Raw genomic sequence first — 23,603 nt, 5'->3', positions numbered from 1 at the left:
GCCACAAGAGCGCATCCCTTTCACCTGCTTGGACGCTGCTTGGCCCCAGTTGGGGAGCCTGGTCCAAGCACCCGGCTTTCCAGCGTTAGCCGGCACAGCTGTGGTCACGCCGCCGCGCTCCGCAGCACTTCCCTCCGCGTCCTCGCGGTGGGGCCACAGCGACATCTAGTGGCTGAACGCATTTTAAACACTCGACTTGCTGCGGGCGAGTCGGGGCGCTGCTCCCCAGGACTCAGCTCTCATTTGCCTCCGCGCTTCGGCGGGGAGGCGGAGACGGGCCGAGTCAGAGTGAACACACACTCCCTGAGGGTGCAATTGAGTAGAGCGGTAGGGCTGGCTTTACCCCACAGGTCAACGCTCCCGCCCCAGGTCTCGGTCATATCTGCCCCAAGGAGGGGTGGAGCCTCGGTGTGGAGCCCCGCCCCCTTGTACCCCGCCCCGCAAAAGCCTCGCCCCCTTATGACGGCGCCTGCTCACTGCGCCTGCGCTTGCTACACACCGACACCCACACCCACACACACACACGCGCATGGCCTTCGCGAAGGTGTCGCTGCCAAGAAACGTGTCCTGCGCGCTACGCCGTCTGTTTCTAGGGCAACGCCGGCGTCTCTTAGCAACCGCGCGCGGCCTAGGTGGGTCCCCCCGGAACCCCCAGCCCTGCCATGGCGACCGCGAGTCCTAGCGTCTTTCTACTCATGGTCAACGGGCAGGTGGAGAGCGCCCAGGTGAGCGGCCGTGGACCCCGCTGGGGCCCGTCCCCCAGCGTCCCCCGGGGCCCTTCCCGCAACCCCCCGGGTTGCCCCGTGGCCCCCGGAGAGCCACGTCATTCCTCTGAGCCTCTCGATTAGGCGGGGGAGGGGAGCCAGCATTGGAGGGCTTGGCGCGAGGTTGCCGGGATCCTGAGTCCCGATGGGCAGGAACAGAAGCAGACCTCGAGATGTTGAGCTAGTACCGAGGTCACACTCGGCCAAGCCTGTGGACCCTCGCACGGATCATGCCCACTTGGTTGGATCACTGGCAGGAGCCTCCCAGGGTGTAACGCGAGGAGCCTAGGCTTGGCTGAGTTTCCAGCATTTGCGCCGTGTCCGATGTGGAGCTACTGTCCTACGTTCTGAATCCCTAGATCCTTGGACTCGGGTTCGAATCCAACCATCCAACGATGGTGGTGGCCTGGAATAACCCAAGGAAGGTGTGCCTGCCAGGCCTGAGGGACGCTACTCTCCATCCCCCTACACTTTAGAGGAATCATTTATTGTAAATATAAACCAACGCTCACCAAGTCCTCAATATGTCCCAAAGTTGGTGCTCGGCACTGGTCCATCCTTACAATCTTGCCAGACAGTCACTACTAACACCCCTATTTTACAGCCGGGGAAACATACCAAAGGAACTATTCTGTCTGGAAATTGAACCCACGCCTATCTGACCTCAAAGCTTCACTACACTGTCCTTCCAGGCTGTTGGAGGTGGTGTTTATTATTCTTTTATTATATTATTGTGAGGATTGACTGAGACGGTTTGGGTAAGGCTCTGACAGGGCCTGATGCTTTGTAGGTGTCTCCTGCCTTCCTGTTTCATCAGGGATACTACTCCATGCTCCCACCCTGTCCGCCTCTGCCTTAGCCTAGTGCCTAAGACCGTCTTTCCCCACTCTCCTGTTCTATCCCATGAGGGGCTCTCCGATGGGCTGAGTCACATGTGTCTGTGCTCTCAGCATCATTGACCCCCCCACACACACATATGCACAGTCACACTGTTCCTCCCTCCTCTGCTCTCAGCACCTCCCTCTCTTCGGGCCTCAGCTCCAGTCTTGCATATGATGGCTTCTCAGACCTTTCTATTCAGCACCATTCCCTTACACCAGTGGTTCTCAACCTTTTTGGCACCAATTGTTTCGTGGAAAACAATTTTTCCATGGACAGGAGGTGGCGAGGGATGGTTTTGGGATGATTTGGGGACGTTACATTTATTGTGCACTTTATTTCTATTATTATTACATTGTAAATAATAATGAAATAATTATACAACTCACCATAATGTAGAATCAGTGGGAGCCCTGAGCTTGCTTTCCTGCAACTAGATGGTCCCATCTGGGTGTGATGGGAGAGAGTGACAGATCATCGTGCATTAGATTCTCATAAGGAACATGCAACCTAGATCCCTCACATGTGCAGTTCACAGTAGGGTTCGCGCTCCTATGGGAATCTAATGCTGCCAGTGATCTGATAAGGAGGTGGAGCTCCCATGGTCATGCGAGCAATGGGGAGCAGCTGTAAGTACAGATGAAGCTTTGCTTGCTCGCCTGCTGCTCACCTCTTGCCCACCTCTTGCTGTGTGGGCCCGTTCCTAACAGGCCACGGACTGGTACCGGTTGGGGATCCCTGCCTTAGACCTTATGTGTGCCCAGCCCTGTGCCAGGCAGTGGGGACACAGAAAGGCATTAAATCTGTGCTCTGCTCATGGTCTAGAGGAACTGACAGACTTAGACACAGGCAATCATTGCTTTTATGGAGGGAAGCACGGGCTAAGGGAGCCAAGAGGAGACCTTAAACCAGCCTGAGAGTTAGGGCAGGCTCCCTGAAGGGTAAGTTTTGAAGGGTGAGCAAGAGTTTCCCAGATGAAGAAGTAGGAAGGACAAATCAGACAGAAGGCAGAGCCTGAGCAAAAGCCAGGGGCTGTGGCACTTGGGAGTCTCCCATGGACTCCCGCATCTTGGTCCTCAGCCTCTCCTCTGAACGCCACGTGCACATCTCCAGCTGTCGCTTAGACCCACTCCCAGGTGTCTGACATTCAGAATTCCTCTTGGCTGCACCTGCCTAGCAAATGCATTGGCCTTAGCATGAATACCACCAGTCGACAGAATCTGTCTGTGCTTTTTTCAGTTTCCAGAGTATGATGACCTCTACTGCAAGTACTGCTTTGTGTACGGCCAGGACTGGGCCCCCACAGCGGTAAGCTGGACTCTTGGGCCTCCCTTACTGCCTTCATGACCTTTGGGGTTTCTGAAGGTGTCATACCCTTCCCCTCCCGATTCAGAACCAGTTGAGAGGTAGACACTGAGTTCAGGGGAACCCAAACATGAGTGTTCCTGGTAAAGCGGGAGCAGAGGACATAGCCACGGTTGGACTCCCTGATCCAGCCACCAAGACTGCACTCACACGCCCTACCCTGTGAGCTTGCCTGGAGCAGCAAAGAGCAACGCCTGCAGCAGGAGGCAGGCCCCAGTGAGCCAGCCTGGCTGTGGCTGAGCTGTGGACACTCTGGCCAGTCTGCTCACCATTTGGCCCCTCCTCAGCCGGTGGGGAGGACCTGGAGTCAGAAGACAGAGTAGGAGCTTTCCTTCCAGGACTTTCCAAGGCGTAGCTCGCCTCCACCAGGTGACGTGCTATGGTGACGACTTCAGCTCACTCTGCACTCTGCTGTTTGCAGAGCGCTTGTTTCACCTTCATCGCAGTTTAAGAAAAGGAGGCTGGCCGGGCACAGTGGCTCACACCTGTAATCCCAGCACTTTGGGAGGCCGAGACGGGTGGATCACGAGGTCAGGAGATCGAGACCATCCTGGCTAACATGGTGAAACCCCATCTCTACTAAAAATACAAAAATTAGGCGGGCATGGTGGCGGACACCTGTAGTCCCAGCTACACGGGAGGCTGAGGCAGGAGAATGGCGTGAACCCGGGAGGCAGAGGTTGCAGTGAGTAGAGATCGCGCCACTGCACTCCAGCCTGGGCGACAGAGTGAGACTCTGCCTCAAAAAAAAAAAAAGAAAAAGAAAAAAAGAAAAGAAAAGGAGGCTGAACTTATTTAAGCCCTCTGAGCCTCAGTTTCCTTGTTTGTACAACTGAGATGATAATCCATCTTTTCCCTTCACTGATTGTCTTCTGGGTGACAATCAGAATGCAGGGGTGAGCAAAGCCAAACCAGAAGCCCCTGCCTTCCCGGAGTGCATGTTCTTGCTGGGGGGTCAGATGATAAGGAGTGCATATTCTAGGATGTTAGTAAGCCAGAAGTGCCAAGGGGAGACCAAGCCAGGAAGTGACAGGGATGAGTGATGAGAGGGAGGCTGCGATCTTGCTAAGGCTGCCAGGGAGGGCCTTGCCGAGAAAGTAACTTTCGAGTAAAGACCTGAAGTGAGGGAACAAGCCATGTGGAAACCTGTAAGAACTGTCCAGGCAGAAAGAGCAGAGAGTGCAAAGGCCCTGGGACAGGAGCTTGCCAGGCATGTTTGAGGACCAGAAAGGAGGCTGTGTGGCCACTGGAGAGCAAGCCAGCAGGAGAGTGGCTGGAGCTGGAGCAGAGGGGCACCTGGGCAGGTCTTGTAGAACTTAGAAGGTCAGAGTAAGGACTGTGACCTTTACTCAGAGGGAGATGGGATCCCATTGGAGAGCTTTCAGCAGAGAAGAAAGTGATCTGACTTATATTTTTAGAAGATTCCCTGGCTTCTACGACAAGGATAGACTCGGGGAAAGGGCAAGAGCGGGCAACCCAGTTGGCTCTGAGAGCAGTGGAGATGGGAGAGTAGGTCAGCAGCAGTGGGGTGGTGGGAGGGGCTGGACTGCAAGTATACTCTGAAGATAGAGCCGCTGGCTTCTTCTGATAGATGTGAGGTCTGAGAGAAGGAGCAGTTAGGATTCACAGCAAGGCTTTTAGCCTGAGCACTTAGAAGTGGGCAGCTGCCTTTCAGTGAGAAGAACAGATTGGGGAGAGCTACCTGGAGCTCAGCCTGGTGTGGGTTAAGGTTGAGGCACCCACTGGATATCCAAGAGGAGGTGCTGATCCAGAATGAAGAGGCAAGGACCAGGCTGGAGGCCTGAATTTGGGAATCGTCGACATCTAGAACACATTGAAAGCCATGAGACGGATGAGATCACCAAGTACAGGTAGACGAGCTGGCCAAAGATGCAGCCTTAGGACGGCAACACTGAGAAGGAACCAGCAAGAGCCACGGAGCAGGGGCCACCCTGTGCGGTGGAGAGACCCAGAAGCCAAGGGAAGACGGTGTATCAAGGAGTAAGCAGCTGCATCAGGTGCCGCCGATGAGTCAAGTAACACGAGGACAGAGAAAGGACCATTGGATCTAGCCATGTTGGTCACAGGCGTTATTGGAGAAAACCCTTTGGTCGAGTGCTGGAGCCAGCAGTCACATTGGAGTGGGGTCACAAAAGAATAGCAGGGGAGGAATTGGAGCTGGTAATTGTGGCAGCTCTTTGAAGCAGTTTTGCTATAAAGGGAGCAGAGAATGGATTGGTGGGTGGAAGCAGCAGCAGAGTTGAAAAAGGACTGTTTTTGATGGAGAAAATACATCTATATTTACCGATGGGGATACTCGGGTGAGGGTGGGGATGCAGGAGAGTGCAAGCACTGCTGGACCATTTCCTTCAGGGGGACAAGAGCTTGGGAACAGATCTAGTGCCCTTGGGCCCAGGAGAGTGGCTGGCCTCCCAGGGTAGTCATGCTACGGCATTGTCATGCTACAGGCTTAAGAGATACTCCATCATCTCTTAGCCCCCTTTGTTTGGAAGTTAGTGTATTGGGAGAAGATAGCTGAGAAAACAGCCCTCCCAACTGCCTGCTGAAGATAAGGGGAGGAGCCGCAGCAGCTTGGCTCTGCTCTGAATCCAGCCGTCTCTGTCACTGTCCCCACAGGGTCTGGAGGAGGGGATCTCACAGATCACGTCCAAGAGCCAAGATGTGCGGCAAGCACTGGTGTGGAACTTCCCCATTGATGTCACCTTTAAAAGCACCAACCCTTACGGCTGTGAGTCTGCAGGGGCCCTGCGGGGTAGGGTGGCAGAGCTTTCACACAGCACCCCCAAGACAGCCTCTGCCTCATCCAGCCCTTGACTTCACATTCAGATTGTCACCTGGGCTCCTGAAGCAGCCCTCAACGTTCTCTCTCGCCATCTGTCCCTTTGCCTCCTATTCTTCCTTATCCCCACTCACCCCCTTCATCTGCTACAGGCTGTGCAGCTGGCCTTCTGGAAGCTCAGAGTGCATCAGGGCTAGTGGCCACGCCTGTAAAAGGCAGGCTCCCCACCCTGGCATGCAGGGCTGCAGCTGTCTGGCCTGGAGGCCTGACTCTGTGCCTGCTGACTTCCCATGGCGTGTTGTGTTCCGGCCAGACCCTGGCACTTGCTCCTCCTGTGCTAGTCCCTCAAGTTCCTTCATCTGAGCTTTATTCATGCTGATCCGTCTGTCTGGATACCGTTCCCGCGTCCTGTATCTAACCTCCTTCCCAAGGGCTTCCTGGCTGGCATTGCTTACTTTCTACCTTGGCTGGTGGTTATTAACCATTCTGATCATTCACTTGCACTTCATAAGTGCCTACTGTGCACAAAGCCTGGGCTTAGTCTCCATGGGGACTATGAATACTTTCACGGTGTGGACTCATCCCAGCTTCCCAATCATACCCGCTGGAGAGATTTCTCTCCATTTCTTTTCCCATATGAGGAAACTGACACTCAAAAATGACATCATTTGCCTTCTGCTTTACATCTGGTGACCAAGTGTAGATTTTAATTCAGGCCCATCTGATTTCACAGTCTAGGCCTTTCTACTGCACGTGGCCTGGGCCTAGGCTCACCACGGTGTAGAGGGTCTGGAGCAGAAAATGCCTAGTCGTCCTCCTGAGCAGGGAATTCCATCCTGCTGTCATCATCCATGAGCAGGAAGCTGCAATCGACTTCCTGGAACAGTGCAATAGGTACTGTAGCTACTGGACCAGCCTCCTCCTGCCAAGGACAGGTAGGAGAGGTAAATGAAATACACAAAAGCAAAAACAAAAAGCAGCTACCTCAAAGGCATCAGAGAGCTAGCAAAGTAGAAGAGATTTACCAGGCAAGATCCAGGAGAACAGAAATCCAGAGAGGTTACCCCAATCCTGTCTCCTCTGGGAGTGTTTGCTGATTTCAATAGAGGTGATTGAGAGACTGATCAAGACTTTTGACAGCCTCCCTGGGCCCAGGACACAAGAAAAACTGATGTTCAGAGCCTTCCAAGGGGTTGGGAGGAGGGCCTCAGGTAAATCTCTCCAAACTGGGTTAAGACCTCAAAGAGCTGCCCTAGGAATAAGGGAGAGATAGAAGCAGAGCAGCCTCACAGGGCTTTCAGCTCGGCCCCTGATGATTTCAACCTCCTGATTTTTCTATTCAGCTCCAAGATTGTTACAGCCAAGACACCTGACAAAAGCAAATAAGAACTACCTCTTTGGGCTGGGCATGGTGACTCACGCCTGTAATTCCAGCACTTTGGGAGGCTGAGGCAGGCAGATTGCCTGAGCTCAGGAGTTTAAGACCAGCCTGGGTAATATGGTGAAAATCTGTCTCTACTAAAAATATGAAAATTAGCCTGGCACGGGAGTGGGCGCCTGTAATCTTAGCTACTTAGGGGGCTGAGGCAGAAGGATCGCTTGAGCCCAGGAGGTCGAGGCTGCAGTGAGCAGAGATTATGCCACTGCACTCCAGCCTGGGTGACAAAGTGAGACCTTGTCTCAAAAAAAAAAAAAAAAAAAGAAAGAAAGAAAACTCTTTGGAGAAAGATAACATCTCATAGACATGAAATTATTTCTATATATTTTTTCAAATGTAATATCTGGCATATAATAAGGCACACAAGAATCAAGACAACATAAATGATAACCAGCAAACATAAGGCAATAAGGCAGCAGAGATAAACAATCTCCAGACACTGAAATTGTCAGATACATTTTTACTATGATCAAAAGAGATAAAACACACTGAGAATTATGGCAGAGAACTAGGAATCCTGACTTTTTTTTTTTTTTTTGAGACAGAGTCTCACTCTGTTGCCCAGGCTGGAGTGCAGTGGCAAGACCTCAGCTCACTACAAGCTCCACCTCAGCCTCAGCCTCCCGAGTAGCTGGGACTACAGGCGCCTGCCACCGTGCCCAGCTAATTTTTTTTTTTTTTTTTTTTTTTTTTGTATTTTTAGTAGAGACAGGTTTTCACTGTGTTAGCCAGGATGGTCTCGATCTCCTGACCTGGTGATCTGGCCGCCTCGGCCTCCCAAAGTGCTGGGATTACAGGCATCAGCCACCACGCCCAGCCGATTTTTTTTTTTTTTTTTAAATTGCAGACAGAGTCTTGCTCTGTCTGTCTGAGTGAAGTGGCGCCATCTCAGCTCATTGCAACCTCTACCTCCCGGATTCAAGCGATTCTCATGCCTCGGCCTCCAGAGTTGCTAGGACTACAGGCACGCACCATCATGTCCGACTAATTTTTTGCATTTTTGGTAGATACGGGGTTTCACCATGTTGGCCAGGCTGGTCTTGAACTCCTGAACTCAGGCAATCCTTCCACCTGGGCCTAAGAAAGTTCTGGTGTTACAGGCTTGAGCCCCATGCCTGGCCCTATTTTTTAAACATTGTAATAGAAATTCTAGAATTGAAAAATATGATAACCAAAAGCAGGAATTCAGCAGATTAAACACAACTGAAGAGATCATTATATACTGAAAGCTAGGTCAAAGGAAAATATCTACAATGAAACCCAAGAATAGAAAATATAGACGAGAAGGTAGGAGACAGAGAATACTGAAAGTCGGCCGTATGGAATTGGCATCCTGGAAGAAGAGAGAGGACAAGATAGAGATAATATTGGAAGGGATAAATAGCTAATTTTTTTCCAAAATGATGAGAGGCATCAAGCCACAAATTCAAGAAGACAAACCTCAAGCAGGATAAATGGAAGAAACCCACCCCTAGGTGCATGATAATAAAACAGTTGAAAACCAAAGACAAAAAGAAAATCTTTTTTTTTTTTTTGAGACAGAGTCTCACTCTGTCGCCCAGGCTATAGTGCAGTGGTGCGATCTCGGCTCACTGCAACCTCTGCCTCTCAGATTCAAGCAATTCTCTGCTTCAGCCTCCCGAGTAGCTGGGACTACAGGTGCCCGCCACCACGTCCGGCTAATTTTTGTGTCTTTAGTAGAGATGGGATTTCACCATCTTGGCCACGCTGGTGTTGAACTCCTGACCTCACCTCAGCCTCCCAAAGTGCTGGGATTACAGGCATGAGCCACCGTGCCTGGCCAAAAAGAAAATCTTGAAAGCAGCTAGATTTGGGTTACACAGATGTATGAATTTGTCAAAATCCATTGAATAGTACCCTTAAGATTTATGTTTCATTATGCATACATTTTATCTCGAAAGAACTGTGAACAAATATTGAGCTCTATTTGCTGACACACATAGTGAACTATTTTGGGGAAGGTGTCCAGAGATCTGTAATTTACTTTGAAATTCCTCACAAGTAGAATGAGTCGACTGAGGCATGGGGAGAGGCAATAAAGCAAGTAGACTCAGCTGTCAGTGATGATCCGGTAGTGAGTCAGAGCCAGTTCACTGGAACTCTTTTAACTTTTCAGGGGGAGTGGAGTATTTTCTTTGACCACAGTGAACTTAAGCTAGGAACCAATAACAAGGATCATGAGAAAAATCTCCATATGTTTGAAAAATAAGAAAACAACTTCTAAAAATAACCCATATGTCAAAGAAGAAATACCGATGGAATAATGGAATTTTGAATTGAATGATAATAAAAATACTGAGCTATTTAAATTTACAGGGGGTGGTTAAAGTCATGGACAAAAGGAAATTCTGTAATTTTATTTTATTTTTAAATTGTATTTATTTATTTAATATTTTGAGACAGAGTTTTGCTCTTGTTGCCCAGGCTGGAGTGCAATGGTGCGATCTCAGCTCACCACAACCTCCTCCTCCTGGGTTCAACCGATTCTCATGCCTCAGCCTCCTTAGTAGCTGGGATTACAGGCATGAGCCACCACGCCCAGCTAATTTTGTATTTTTAGTAGACACAGGGTTTCTCCATGTTGGTCAGGCTGGTCTCAAACTCCTGACTTCAGGTGATCCGCCCGCCTCGGCCTCCCAAAGTGCTGTGATTACGTAAGCTGCCATGCCTAGCCTTATTTATTTATTTTTTGAAATGAAGTTTTGTTCTTGTTGCCCAGGCTGGAGTGCAATGACACGCGGTCTTGCCTTACTGCAAACTGCCTCCCAGGTTCAAACGATTCTCCTGCCTCACCCTTCCGAGTAGCTGGGATTACAGGCACTCGCCACCATGCCCAGCTAATTTTTTTGTATTTTTATTAGAGACGGGGGTTTCACCATGTTGGCCAGGCTGGCCTCGAACTCCTGACATCAGGTGATACGCCCACCTCAGCCTCCCAAAGTGCTGGGATTACAGACGTGAGACACTGCACCCGACCAATTTTGTAATTTTAAATGCATGTTAGAGAAGAAAATAGGCTGAAAAATTAATGATTTAAGCATCCATCTTAAGACATTAGTGGCTGGGTGCGGTGGCTCACGCCTATAATCCCAGCGTTTTGGAATGCTGAGGTGGGTGGATCACGAGGTCAGGAGTTCAAGACCAGCCTGGCCAACATGGTGAAACACATCTCTACTAAAATACAAAAAAATTAGCTGGATGTGGTGGTGCGTTCCTGTAGCCCCAGCTACTTGGGAGGCTACGGCAGGGGAATCGCTTGAAACCAGGAGGTGGAGATTGCAGCGAGCTGAGATCACATCACTACACTCCAGCCTGGCGACAGAGCAAGACTCCATCTCAAAAAAAAAGAAGCTGGTAAAAGAAGGCTGTGTGCAGTGGCTCACGCCTGTAATCCCAGCACTTTGGGAGGCCGAGGTGGGTGGATTACCTGAGGTCAGGAGTTCGAGACCAGCCTGGCCAACATGGTGAAACCCCATCTCTACTAAAAATATCAAAAATTAGCCAGGCGTAGGCCGGGTGTGGTGACTCACGCCTGTAATCCCAGTACTTTGGGAGGCTGAGGCGGGCAGATCACCTGAGGTTGGGAGTTCGAGATCAATCTGGCCAACGTGGAGAAACCCTGTCTCTACTAAAAATACAAAATTAGCCGGGCGTGGTGGCACATACCTGTAATTCCAGCTACTCGGGAGGCTGAGGCAGGAGAATCACTTGAACCTGGGAGGCAGAGGTTGTGGTGAACCAATATCATGCCATTGCACTCCAGCCTAGCAAAACTCCCTCTCAAAAAAAAAAAAAAAAAAAAAAAAAAATTTGCCAGGCGTGGTGGCGGGCGCTTATAATCCCAGCTACTCGGGAGGCTGAGGCAGGAGAATCGCTTGATCCTGGAGGGTGGAGGTTGCAGTGAGCCGAGATTGCGCCACTTCACTCCAGTCTGGGCGAAAGAGTGAAAGTCAAATCTAAAAAAAAAAAAAAAAAAAAAAATTAGTAAAAGAATAGCAAGTTAAACCCAAAGAAATCAGAAGAATAGAATAAGAAAGAGCAGAAATTAATTCATTAAACAGAAAGCACATTTACAACAGAAGAGATGAAAGAGGCAAAAGTTGGTTTTTAAAACTGAAAACCCCAAGTTAAGACAATGAAAGAGAAAACAGGCTAAGCGTGGTCGCTCACACCTATAATCCTGACACTTTGGGAGGCTGAGGCGGTAGGATTGCTTGAGCCCAGGAGTTTGAGACTAACCTGGGCAACATGGTGAGACCCTGTCTCTACAAAAAATACAAAAATTGGCCAGGCACAGTGGCTCACACCTGTAGTCCCAGCTACGTGGGAGGCTGAGGTGGGAGGATTGCTTGAGCCTAGGAATTTGGTGGTGTAGCGAGCTATGATCATGCTACTGCACTCCAGCCTGGGTGCCAGTGCTAGACCCTATTTCTAAAAAATAATAAGAAGAAAACAGGACAGAAATGGCAGGAATGAAAAAGGAACATGTTACAGATCTTGCAGACAGTAAAAAGATAAAAAGATATAAAGAACAGCTATTTGCTATCACTTTGGCAAGGTAGATGAAATGGTCAAATTCCTAGAAAAAGATAACTACCAAAACTGCAAAAAAGGAATACGAATCTGAGTAGTCCTATAGCTATTAAATTGAATCTATAATCAAAAATTTCTCAGAAAGTTCCAAGTCCGAATGTCTTCATTACTGAGTTCCACCAGGCATTTAAAGAATGACACCTTCCATGGCAGAAGTGCAAGAAAAAAAAGAAGAGGAAGTAACAGCAGACTTACACGAACTCCTACAATTAAAAAGATTAAACATCCCCAAGTTTTTTAGATCAGGATAGTTTTGATTCCAAAGCCTACTGAGGACATTAAAAAGAAGAAACTCACTCATGAACATAGTTGCAAAACTCCCAAGCAAAATATTCAGAAACTGAATTCAAAACTCAAAAATGAAGTATTCAGAAACTAGCAAGATAAAAAAAAAAAAAAAGGGTAATATAATACATCATGAGATGTAGGGTTTATTCCAAAAGTACAAAGGTTTTATGACATCTAAAGTTGGCCAGGCACAGTGGCTCATATGGAGGCTGAGGTGGGAAGATTGCTTGAGGCCAGGAGTTTGAGACCAACCTGGGAAACATAGCAAGACCCTGTCTCTAAAAAAAAAAAAAAAATCTAAAATTGATCAGTGTCATTCATCACATTAAAAAGAAGAAAAGTCAGAGTCAGGCCGGGCATCGTGGCTCACACCTGTAATCCCAGCACTTTGGGAGGGCAAGGCGGGCAGATCATTTGAGGTCAGGAGTTTGAGCCTGGCCAACATGGTGAACTCCATCTCTACTAAAAATAGAAAATACAAAAATTAGCCAGGTTTGGTGGCGCATGCCTGTAATCCCAGCTACACAGGAAGCTGAGGCAGGAAAGTCGCTTAAACCTGGGAGGCAGAGGTTCCCATGAGCCAAGATTGCACCACTGCACTCCAGCCTGGGCGACAGAGCGAGATTCCAAAAGAAAAGAAAAGAAAAATCATGATCATCCCCATAAATGAAGAAAACACATGGTAAAATTCAACTCCCATTCATGATAAAAGCTTAGTTAACTAGGAATAGAAGGAAACTTCCCTAACCTGATCCAGATTATCTACGAAAAGCTTAGAGCAAACATCACTTTCACTAGTGAAATGTTGAAAGATTTTTCGGAGATCAGCATGCTTGTTATCACCATCAATGCTGTACAAATAAAGGGTATAAGAATTAGAAAGGAAGAACAAAATATTCATAGACAACATGATTATGTAGAATTTCAAAATAATCTATAGATGAATTGTTAGAATTAATAGATTAGCGTGATTCTGGATATAAGATCAATGTATCTTGACAGAAAGTTGCTTTCTGTGTGCCAACAATAAATAGAAAATGGTATTTTAAAAATATATTCTTGGCTGGGTGCGGTGGCTCAAGCCTGTAATCCCAGCACTTTGGGAGGCCAAGGTGGGCGAATCATGAGGTCAGGAGATCGAGACCATCTTGGCTAACACGGTGAAACCCATCTCTACTAAAAATACAAAAAATTAGCCAGGCATGGTGACGGGCGCCTGTAGTCCCAGCTACTCGGGAGACTGAGGCAGGAGAATGGCATAAACCCGGGAGGCGGAGCTTGCAGTGAGCTGAGATCCGGCCACTGCACTTCAGCCTGGGCGACAGAGCGAGACTCCATCTCAAAAAAAAAAAGCTCCGCCTCCCGGGTTCACGCCATTCTCCTGCCTCAGCCTCCTGAGTAGCTGGGAATACAGGCGCCCGCCACCACGCCCCGCTAATTTTTTGTATTTTTTAGTAGAGACGGGGTTTCACCATGTTAGCCAAGATGGTCTCAATCTCCTGACCTCATGATCCGCCCACCTCGGCCTCCCAAAGTGCTGGGATTACAGGCATGAGCCACCGCGCCCAGCCAAATATATTCTTTATAATAATATCAAAATATAACTTGTTCTACCAGATAGCAAACTTCAATTATAAAGCACAATACTTAAGATAATGTAATTTTGGGACAAGGAGAGACAGATTCATAGAGATCCCCAAGACTGACTTAAGCACATGTAGACCATCAATTCAGACAAAGGTGGCATTGCAGAGTAGGAGGGGAAAGAGGGTCCTTTCTTTCTTTTTTTTTTTTTTTTGAGACAGAGTCTCCCTCTCTTACCCAGGCTGCAGTGCAGTGGCGCGATCTTGGCTCACTGCAACCTCTGCCTCCTGGGTTCAAGCGATTCTGGTGCCTCAGCCTTCCAAGTAGCTGGGATTACAGGCATGTGCCACCATGCCTGGCTAATTTTTGTTTTTGTTTTTGTTTTTCTTTTTCTTTTTGAGGTGGAGTCCTGCTCTGTCTCCCAGGCTGGAGTGCAGTGGCACGATCTCAGCTCATTGCAACCTCTGCCTCCTGGGTTCAAGCAGTTCTGCCTCAGCCTCCCGAGTAGCTGGGACTACAGGGACATGTCACCACACCCAGCCAATTTGTGTATTTTTAGTAGAGATGGGGTTTCACCATGTTGGCCAGGCTGGTCTTGAACTTCCATCTTCAGATGATCCACCCGCCTCAGCCTCCCAAAGTGCTGGGATTACAGGCATGAGTCACCGCGCTTGGCCTAATTTTTGCATTTTTAGTAGAGAAGGGGTTTTGCCATGTTGCCCAGGCTGGCCTTGAACTCCTGGCCTCAAGTGATCTGCTACCTCAGCCTCCCAAAGTGTTGGGATTACAGGCATGAGCCACTGCTCCCAGCCTGTTCTTTTTAATAAATGGTGCTGGGACAATTTGATATACATAGGAAAAAACTTCAGCCTGTCCTCATACACACAAGTCCATTTCAGATGGATATGTAGCATAGAGGACTATAGCCATGATATCAGGGGAAGAGAAGATTTTCTGGGAGGACTCCTTAAAGGAGAAGATCAATGACGTTGACTACATTAAAATTGAGGGCTTATGTTCATCCAAAGACATCACTAAAAGTGAAAAGATAAGTACCAGGATACACACACATATACACGCTATAAATCTATAAGAAAAAGGCCAGGCCAGGCAAGGCGACTCACGTCTGTAATCCCTGCACTTACAGGAGGCTGAGGCTGGAAGATCACTTGAGCCCAAGAGTTTGAGACTAGCCTGGGCAACATAGTAAGACCCCATCTCTACAAAAAATTTAAAAATTAGTCAGGTGTGGTGGCACACGCCTGTAGTCCTAGCTACTTGCGAGGCTGAGGCGGGAGGATCACTTCAGCCCAAGAGGTTGAGGTTGCAGTGAGCCCATGATTGCACCACTGCACTCCAGCCTGAGCAACAGAGCAGGACCCTGTCTCAAAAAACATGTTTTTAATGAAGAAAAAAGAAAAAGACCATCCAGTAGAAAACCGGGCAAGAAACTTGAGTAGGTTCTTCACAAAAGAGAACGTCCAAGTGACCAAGAAACAGGTAAAGGTCTCAACCTTATTTCGGTAAGAAAAATTTAAAATGAAGGAAAATGTGATTTAAAGCTCCAGTGAGCTACCACTGTTCACTCACTAGGATGGCCCAAATTTAAAAGATTGGTAATGTCATGTTTTGGTGAGGTGTAGAGGAGCAGGAATCAGATACCACTGCTGGGGGAGTGCTGGCTGGTAGGACCATGCTGGCAGTTTGGTGTTACCTTTTGGGAGGGAACATACATGGGCCCTGTGCAGTGTCCTTCTTGGGTGTGTGCGCAACAGAGATGTGTGCACGCACGTACCGAGAGCCTGCACCATGGTGCTCAGCACTGTGTGCGTGGCCCCCACAGGAAGGGCAGCCCACGTGTCCATCAGCACTGGAATGAACGGTCATTGTGGCAGATTCCCACGCAGAATGTTACATGGTATGGAACATGAACACACCCCTTTACAGGAAACCATTTGAGAAAATCTCATGGACATAATTTTGGATTAGAGGCTGGGCACAAAAATAAACATACTGTATAATTCCTTTTGTATAAAGTTTCAAAAAAAAATTGGTAAAAGTAAAGATGCATTCTTTGGGATGCATTCTTTGGCAGTGAAGTCTTAAAAGTAAAGAGGTAGTTTCATAAAATTCAGAATGATGGTTAACTTTGGTGGAAGGTAGTAATGGTAAGGGCACAAACCTCTCCCTCACATTTACTGAGCACTTACTATGCGTTAGGTTCTATTTCGTGTGTTTTAGAGATGACGAAACAGGGCAGAGAGGTTGGCCAACTTGCCTCAGCCGCGGCTGCAGGATCAGAGCCTGGCAGGCTGGTGCCTCACCTGAAACTGGCGAGGTGAAAGCGCCTCATGCACCTCGATGGCAACACGAAGCGGTGTTTCGATGGTGAAAACAACCACACCTATTATAATACCTCTAATATTTTAAAGGAGAATGCCCAGAAGGTTTTTGTTTTCTCTCTGACTTCTCCTAGACACCCCCAAAATGAGCCCCCACCACCCCAGTCCCATGAGCCTGCCTCTACCAGGAAGGGAGCACCCAGAGATCAGAGGCCCTTAGTCAGCCCTGATCATAGCTGGGGCCCTGGGCCCACAATAAGGCCTCGGGAAGTGCCTCCTTGTACACAGAGTGACTGAGTGGGCCCTGACTCCACAGTGGTGAGAAGGGGTATGGGCCAGGCACGGTGGCTCGGCCTGTAATCCCAGCACTTTGGGAGGCCGAGGCGGGCGGATCACGAGGTCAGGAGATCAAGACCATCCTGGTGAACACGGTGAAACCCCGTCTCTACTAAAAAACTACAAAAAAATTAGCCAGGCGTGGTGGCGGGCGCCTGTAGTCCCAGCTACTAGGGAGGCTGAGGCAGGAGAATGGTGTGAACCCGGGAGGCGGTGGAGCTTGCAGTGAGCACCACTGCACTCCAGCCTGGGTGACAGAGCAAGACTCTGTCTCACCAACAACAACAACAAAAAAAGACGGGGTGTGGAGCGCGTGCCCAGGCCTCAGTGGAGACATAGGAAGTACCAGGGTGGGCAGAAGTCTTTGGCCGAGTCTGGGTTCCCATGCCTGCTCCTGTCCCCTCTCAAGCCTGCCGCCCCAGGACTTTGAGCTCCATCCTTTGAGCCCCCTCAGCCGGACACACCCTGTTGTCTGCCCTGTACCTCCCCTGTGTGTCTTCACGTGCCCACCCCCTGCCTTGTCCTTCCCAAGGGCCACAGATCGTGCTCAGCGTGTATGGACCAGATGTGTTCGGGAACGATGTGGTTCGAGGCTATGGGGCCGTGCACGTGCCCTTCTCACCTGGCCGGTAGGTCCTCACTCTGACCTGGGCCCTGGGCAGGGCTTGTCCTAGGACAGACCTTACCTCGTTTTCTGTCTTAGGTTCAGGCTGGGAATGCTCTGGGGTCCCCAGGGGCCTGGGCAGCTCAGTCTAGTGGCTGGGGGGGTGTAGCCTGTATTTGGGAGGAGAACCTTTCGGATGGCTGGTGCCAGCCACACACCAGGTGGGGTGGGGAGGTCATGGGCCCCAGAAAAGAAAAGACCCCGAGGGACTCTGTTCTCCATGAGGCTGTCTCCCGGCGCTCAGCACCTGGCCCAGACACAGCGGTGCTCAGCACAGGTTGGATTCATTGGCATTGGCCCTGACTTGGCCCACCCTGCAGCTGCACTGGCCTGATCTGAGTGTTTCTTCTCCCTGGAGGCTCAGAAAGGTCTGTTACTCAGCACGTCTGTCTGCAAAAACATTTGTTTCAGGCACAAAAGGACCATCCCCATGTTTGTCCCAGAATCTACATCTAAACTGCAGAAGTTTACAAGGTGAGTCTTATACCCATAACCCCAGCCCCTCCTTCTGATCTACTGGATGAACGGATGTCCCATTCTACCCCTCAGTTTGTGCCTGGTCGCCTCCTCAGATCTGCAAGCTGCTCCACCCACTGGGGACAAATGGAAACAGGTCCCCTGGGAGTGCTGAGTCACGGGGCTCCCTTCAGCCCTGTTCTAGCAGCAGGAGGCCGGGCAATTTTAACCTGTGCCCTGTGAAAAATGTGTGTGTCAGATGGAGCAGAGGAAAAACTCTTGTCAGATGGGAAAATACTCATGACATCATGTGACATTAAAAGGTGGGAAACAAGAGGATATAGCAGTATGAGTCAGACACCTTGGAACAGTAATCATGATCAACGGCTTTACATGTGGGAGTCTCTGGCTAGAGCTGACATTTGCGCAGAGGCTTAGTGTGGAGGGAAGAGCCGGGAAGAACACCAGGCACAGGGAACAGTGCCTGCCAGGCTGAGGACAGCATGAGCTTAGCATGCTAGGAGAAGCCAGGATGGCGGTGTGGCCAGGATGGCCGTGTGGCCAGTAAGTGGTAAGCCAGGCAGAATGAGGGAGACATCAGGGAGGCAGGCAGGGACCAGGACACAAGGGCCTGCAGGGAGGGGCCAGGGGATGCCGGGATGCAGCCCCAGCAGGAAGGCCTCTTACTCCTGCCCACATCCAAGTGGGAGCTTAGAGGGCCAGCTGGGCCCTGGCCTTCTGACTCGAGGCCCATTAGCACAGTTGGGCAGCAAGCCTCTGCCGCCCCCCAGCAGATCAGTGAGGCACAAGGGGAACATGGAGGACTCCCTGGGTTCCAGGGCAGCAGCCAGCAAGCAGCCCCTGCGAGCCTGGCCACTACTGGGCGTGAGACCAGGCCAGAGCCCTGCTGGGTGGAGGGACAGCATCATGCCTCAGGGCCGAGAATGCCTCACTGAGCTCTGAGAGCCGTGGAGGGGAGGAACGGCAGGGTCTCCGCTGACCTCAGCCTGAGAATTTGTGTGCCCACTGCCCCAGGAGTCCTTCTGGGAGGCCACCCTGTGGCAAAGGACTTCTTTCCCAGATGACCTGGGCCAGTATCACCTGGAGGTGACAATCCCCATGCCACAGGCTGTCAGGGAGGCAGCGAGACAGTGCCTGTCAGTGGGTTGGGAAGGCCTAAGGGATTAGGGACCCACACAGCCATCCGGGCTGGGTTGTTAACCCTGTTCCACCGCCCACAGCTCCAAGGAGGACTTTGGGCCTTCAGGGAACAGCTCGCTGAGGAAAGGGTTTCACAGCCCCTGTGGAGGGGCTCACAACTGGGCAAGGCAGTATGTGCTTGGATTACAAAAACGGGGGAAAGGTTTTATTAGTGAAGGCAGTTTGATTGGCATAATCTTCCCAAATGTGGAGGCTCCTTGCTCAGACTGAGACCTGGGTCATCCCCACCCCTCTCCCAGCCTCTCCCCACATCCTCCAGCGCTGGCCCAGGGCCTGCCTCAAACACTCTTGACCCCTGTATTCATTTCCCACGGTGGCTGCTGCAACAAAACACACAAATGTGATGGCTGAAAACAGCAGAAATGTATGTCCTCACAGTGCTGAAGGCCAGAGTTCAAAATCCAGGTCACTGGGCCCAGAAAGGCGCCACCGGGCTGTGCTCCCTCCTTAGGCTCTAGTGGAGACTCTGTTTATTGCCCTTTCAGCTTCTGGGGGCCCCACCCTTCCTTGGCTTATGGCCTCACCACTCCAGTCCCTGCCTTCACGGTCACAGGGCCACCTCCTCTGTCTCCCTCTCTGATAAGGATACTTGTGATGGCCTTTAGGGTCCACCGGGATAGTCGCCTCAAGATCCTTAGCCTAATCATATCTGCAAAGTGCACGTGACCCTGTTTCTCAATAAGGTCACGTGCACGGTTTCCCAGGACTAGGATCTACTGTCTTTGAGGGGCCGCCATTCAGCCTGCTGCAACCCCTCCAGTCTAGTCTTCACACAGCAAGAAAAACGGTGTTCCTAAAACACAATTGGGGTTGCACCCCTCGCCTGCTAGAACCCGCCCGGGCTGTGCCTCTGTCAGGATGAACTTCAACCAGAATGCTGCCAGGCTGGTAGTCGGGCCCTGCCCACGCCATGGCCTCTGCCCACTTGCTTCCCATCCACCTCAGTTCCTCCAGCCTGAGGGGTCCTTCCCTGCCTCAGGTCCTTGCCTGGAATGCCCTCCCAGAACAGTCTGTCTTGTCTCTCCCACCCCAGCCAGCTAAGCAGACCACCCTGGTGGACCCTAGGAAAGAAATTCAGTGGGAACGGGAGCTCCATGTGAGCGCCGGGCTGGGATCTGCTGGGCACAGTGGGGACGCTCCCAGGCCCCTGTCCTCACACACAGCCTCCTGTGAGGTGGGTGCTGTGACAGCCTCGCTCTCCCGAAGGAGACACTGGCGCGGGGGTTGTGGCTGCCCATCCCTTCCCCCTGGGGAGCGCCCGCTGGCTTTCACTCCCTGGCTTCCTCCTTGGGGTTGGGGGCTGGTGGGCAGTGCTCCCTGGCTGTGGTCTCCACAGGCCAACTCTGCAGCAGCCGGGAGCCCCTCCCTGGCCTGGGCCCCTCTGCAGCAGTCCCAGGTGAGCGCTGGTGCCCACCTCAGAGACAGGAGGGCGGTGTGTGGGCTGTTGCGTCGCCACGGTTGCCAGTGACCCTCGGGGGCTGGGTGTGTCCTTGCGGGGGGCCAGCTGAGGCAGCTGTGGCCTGCAGAGCGCCTGAGGCGCTGGCTACGCTGAGTGACCTCGGCGGGGCGAAGCCCGCGGCTGCCGGACCCACCCGGCCGGGAATAGTGCTCCTGAGCTCTCGTTTCCAGTGAACCAATCGCGTGGGTGTGTCAGAGACGGCGGGGCCTGACACCGGCCAGCGGAGGCAGCGTGGCCCACAGAGCGCCTGAGGCCTGGCTAGGCTGTGTGACCCCGGCAAGGGACAGCACCACGCTGGAGCCCGGCCACCAGGAAGGCTCTGCTTAGGGCCTGACCCCTGGCAGGGCCTGCGGTGGGTGCCAAGATGGAGCAGGAGTGACATGGTTTCTGAACTGAGACCCCACATCTAGTGGGAGGCAAGACTGAGGAGGCCAGTTCGGGCCCTTCTGCCCACCCCACAGACTCTCTGGGGTAGGGCCCACCTGGTCCATGGAAGGCTGGCGACCCGAGTACACAGACCCCAAGGTGGTGGCTCAGGGTGAAGGCCGGGAAGGTAAAGCTCCCTCCCCTCCTCTACCCTCAGCCCCCAGACAGGTTAGAACCTGGGAGTAGATGGGCCCAGGGTTGGGGTGAATGCCGGGGACCTGCCAGGCACATGGGAGCTAGCCCACAAATGTTCCCAGATGAGGGCCTGGTTGGAGCACAGAGGGTTTGTCATGTCTGCCTGTCCTGGCAGCCCCTTTACCTCCCAGTGAGGGGCATGGGTCAGGCGCTGTTGTCCCCATTTTACAGATGAGAACACTGAGGCTGAGAGAGTCCCAGATCAACCTGGGTCTGTCTCTGCCCCATCCCAGCCTGACTGATGCTGTCCTTCTGTCCCCAGTGACCCGTGTCCGTTCTCAGGGCTTTGTCACCCTCCTCTTCAACGTGGTGACCAAGGACATGAGGAAGCTGGGCTACGACACTGGGCCTTTGGACACACAGGGTGTGTCGCGGCCCAGCCCACCCCAGGGCTTCCCCCAGTGAAGGCTCCACAGGCTGCAGAGTTTCTGATAATGAAGGGCTGCCTTCCCGGAGTCAGGCGGCTGGCCATCAGCCTGAAGGGCAGCCTGGTGGTGGGAGCTGGGGGCACACAGAATAGTTTTATATAATAAAGTCTCATTTTCAGAGAGCCTAGGCCTGGGGCTGCCTTCTCTCCTGTTTAGCCCCTCCCCCACAGGAGCTGGGAGCTCTTGGGCCTTTCCTGGCCCCACCTCCAGGGCCCTCCCTGTCCCTACCCCTTGTGCCATGGAAGCTGCCAGAAGACCAGACCGTGCAGCAGGATGGCATCTGGGATGGGAGCTTTGACATCACCAGGTTCTGCCACTCACAGCTGTGTGGCCTTTTCTATACCTCAACACATTGTTCCTTGAACTGGGCATGGCACCCTCCTTGGAGGCTTGGGGGTTAAGTAGAATCACCCACTCAGCCATGCTCCTGGCCACCAGCCTCCCTTGGCAAGGAGAGAACCCTGTTATTGGGAGCTGGATGGTGAGGTACCTGGGGGACGGCAGACCCTCAGCCTGCCCACTCCCCTCTCTGCTCCTCCCTACCCACAGTCCAAGGATGGGGGCTGGAAACCTCCTAGAGGTGGGAGGCTGCTGGCTGGGGTCGCAGGAGAGGAAGGTGAGCCCCCTGGCTCAACACCCTGATCTCTGAGGTTGTCCGGGCCCTTCTGGAAGCAGAACCCCTTTAGCATTACTTTGGGGGCCCTGGCCCTGGGCCTCCCTACCTTCCCAAGAACTCCTGCCACCTCACGAGGCAGCCCTGGGCCCTCTCTGTCCTGCCACTGAGCTTTAGGCAGACATGGTGTCCCAGCCTAGATACTGCCCTCAGCGGGATCCAAGAGAAACCACAGGCTCCTGGCACACCCCCACCTCCCAGCCTCGCCCATGTTGCCCTGGACTGTCATGGGCACTTGCCCTGAGACCATCTGGGCTGACCCTCTTCTGCTCTTTGTCTCACGAGCACTCCCGTGCCCTCCCCAGAACTCACTGTGCGTTCTGGAACTCATGGTCTGTTGGCAGCAAAATTCCTGTGATTCCCACCATCTTCTCGGAATAGGAAGTTCCCTCTGCCCTCTGGCCTTACTGAAGCCCGCTCAGTCCCCTGCAGCCCTCTTAAGTGGAATCTTTTTCCTCCCACTCCCCATGTGCAGTGAGCCTAGAGCAGGGGTGTGTCCTTGCCTCTTCCTCAGCCTCCTCACTTGGAACGATCTTCACCTCTACCCCTCACAGCCAGGCATATCTCCTGTTACTGGTGAAGGCACTGCCTCCGAGGTCTAGATCGAGGCATCCCTCCCTCAGGCCAGGCCCTTCCCCATGTGGCACTTCCCTGTGCTCTTCAAACCACCAGGCCCTCCAAGCCCCGGGACCAGCCCCTTTTTCCTTGCTTTCCTCCCAACCCAGTTTAGAACTCCTGGTCATCTGCATGCACTGCCCCATAGTGCCCTCCATCCTTCGTTTATGCTCACTCGGCAGAGTCTCCACCCTGGTGACAGCCAGCTGTTCCTTCGCCTGCCCTGCACCTGCCTGAGCCCCTACAGCCACGACGGCCCGCGTTCCATCCATGGCCCAGGTCTATGTTTCCTTAGACAACTCCCTCATGCATTCTCTGAGGAAACTTACAGCCTTTGTCTCTCCAGACCTCCAGCACCCTCCCTGCCAGCTTAGCTGAGGCGCTCCCTCCCGTTCCCACAACGACCCCACATTAGCTGCCTTCCTGACCCTACCTGAGGACAAGGCTCGGGTATGTGGGAAATGCAGCGCTCTCAAGGGTCTTCTCCCCATCTCCCTCCATCGTGAGTTTTCCTGCACAGGCTCCTGCACACCAGCCTCCACATGTGTCCCATATGTGTCACGGGATGACACAGAGCAAAAGCCCAGCACCCCCAGCTGCTCCTGTCCTCTGCCCCATTTTATCACAGCTCTCCAGAAAGCTGTTTTCTCTGTCCATGGCCTCACCTCACCCAGGCCACTGGCCTTGGGCCACATAAAGGGGATCTGAAACTTCTTCCCTGAAGCCTCTAGCCTGTGGCGTGCCTGTTCAAGCGTCAGGCCCCATTTGTCCAGCCTGTCAGCAGCTGGGAAATACTAAGTCACCCTCTTCTGGTTATGTTTAATTTTCCAGTTTTTCTCAACATTACTGAAATGTCTAAACATGGAAAAGTTGACATCATTTTACAGTGAACACCACATACCCACCACCTAGATTCTACCATTACCAATTTCCTGTTCCGTACTTTCATATTCACATCTATCCAACTATTCATCCCTGCTTCAATCCATCCTACTTTTATTGCATTTCAAAATAAACCACGACATCAGGACTCCACCTTCCGTATGTTTTAGCATA

General features: G+C 51.7%; 1 protein-coding gene across 3 annotated transcripts; it reads left to right on the top strand.

Annotated features, from left to right (window-relative positions):
- The first annotated feature begins 495 nt into the window (after positions 1-495).
- B9D1 (B9 domain containing 1) lies at positions 496-23,582 on the top strand. 3 transcript variants are annotated; one of them, XM_003912447.4, is made up of 7 exons: positions 498-725; positions 2,883-2,951; positions 5,646-5,757; positions 16,943-17,039; positions 17,486-17,548; positions 20,693-20,763; positions 21,094-23,582. In XM_003912447.4, exons 1-7 carry the CDS (start codon positions 663-665, stop codon positions 21,234-21,236), a joined length of 618 nt encoding a protein of 205 aa, XP_003912496.2. In that variant the 5' UTR covers positions 498-662; the 3' UTR covers positions 21,237-23,582. The 3 variants fall into 3 exon arrangements, with proteins under 3 accessions (XP_009188115.1, XP_017805890.1, XP_003912496.2); XM_009189851.3 differs by lacking the exons at positions 20,693-20,763; positions 21,094-23,582 and adding an exon at positions 17,647-17,869 and having other exon boundaries at positions 496-725; XM_017950401.2 differs by lacking the exons at positions 20,693-20,763; positions 21,094-23,582 and adding an exon at positions 17,624-17,873 and having other exon boundaries at positions 497-725.
- The last annotated feature ends 21 nt before the right edge of the window (positions 23,583-23,603 follow it).

The sequence above is a fragment of the Papio anubis genome, chromosome 17, assembly GCF_008728515.1.
Source record: "Papio anubis isolate 15944 chromosome 17, Panubis1.0, whole genome shotgun sequence".
NCBI classification, from domain to species: Eukaryota; Metazoa; Chordata; class Mammalia; order Primates; family Cercopithecidae; genus Papio; species Papio anubis.
The sequence above is the reverse complement of the archived record's forward strand: the minus strand, read 5'-3'. Positions and strand labels throughout refer to the sequence as shown.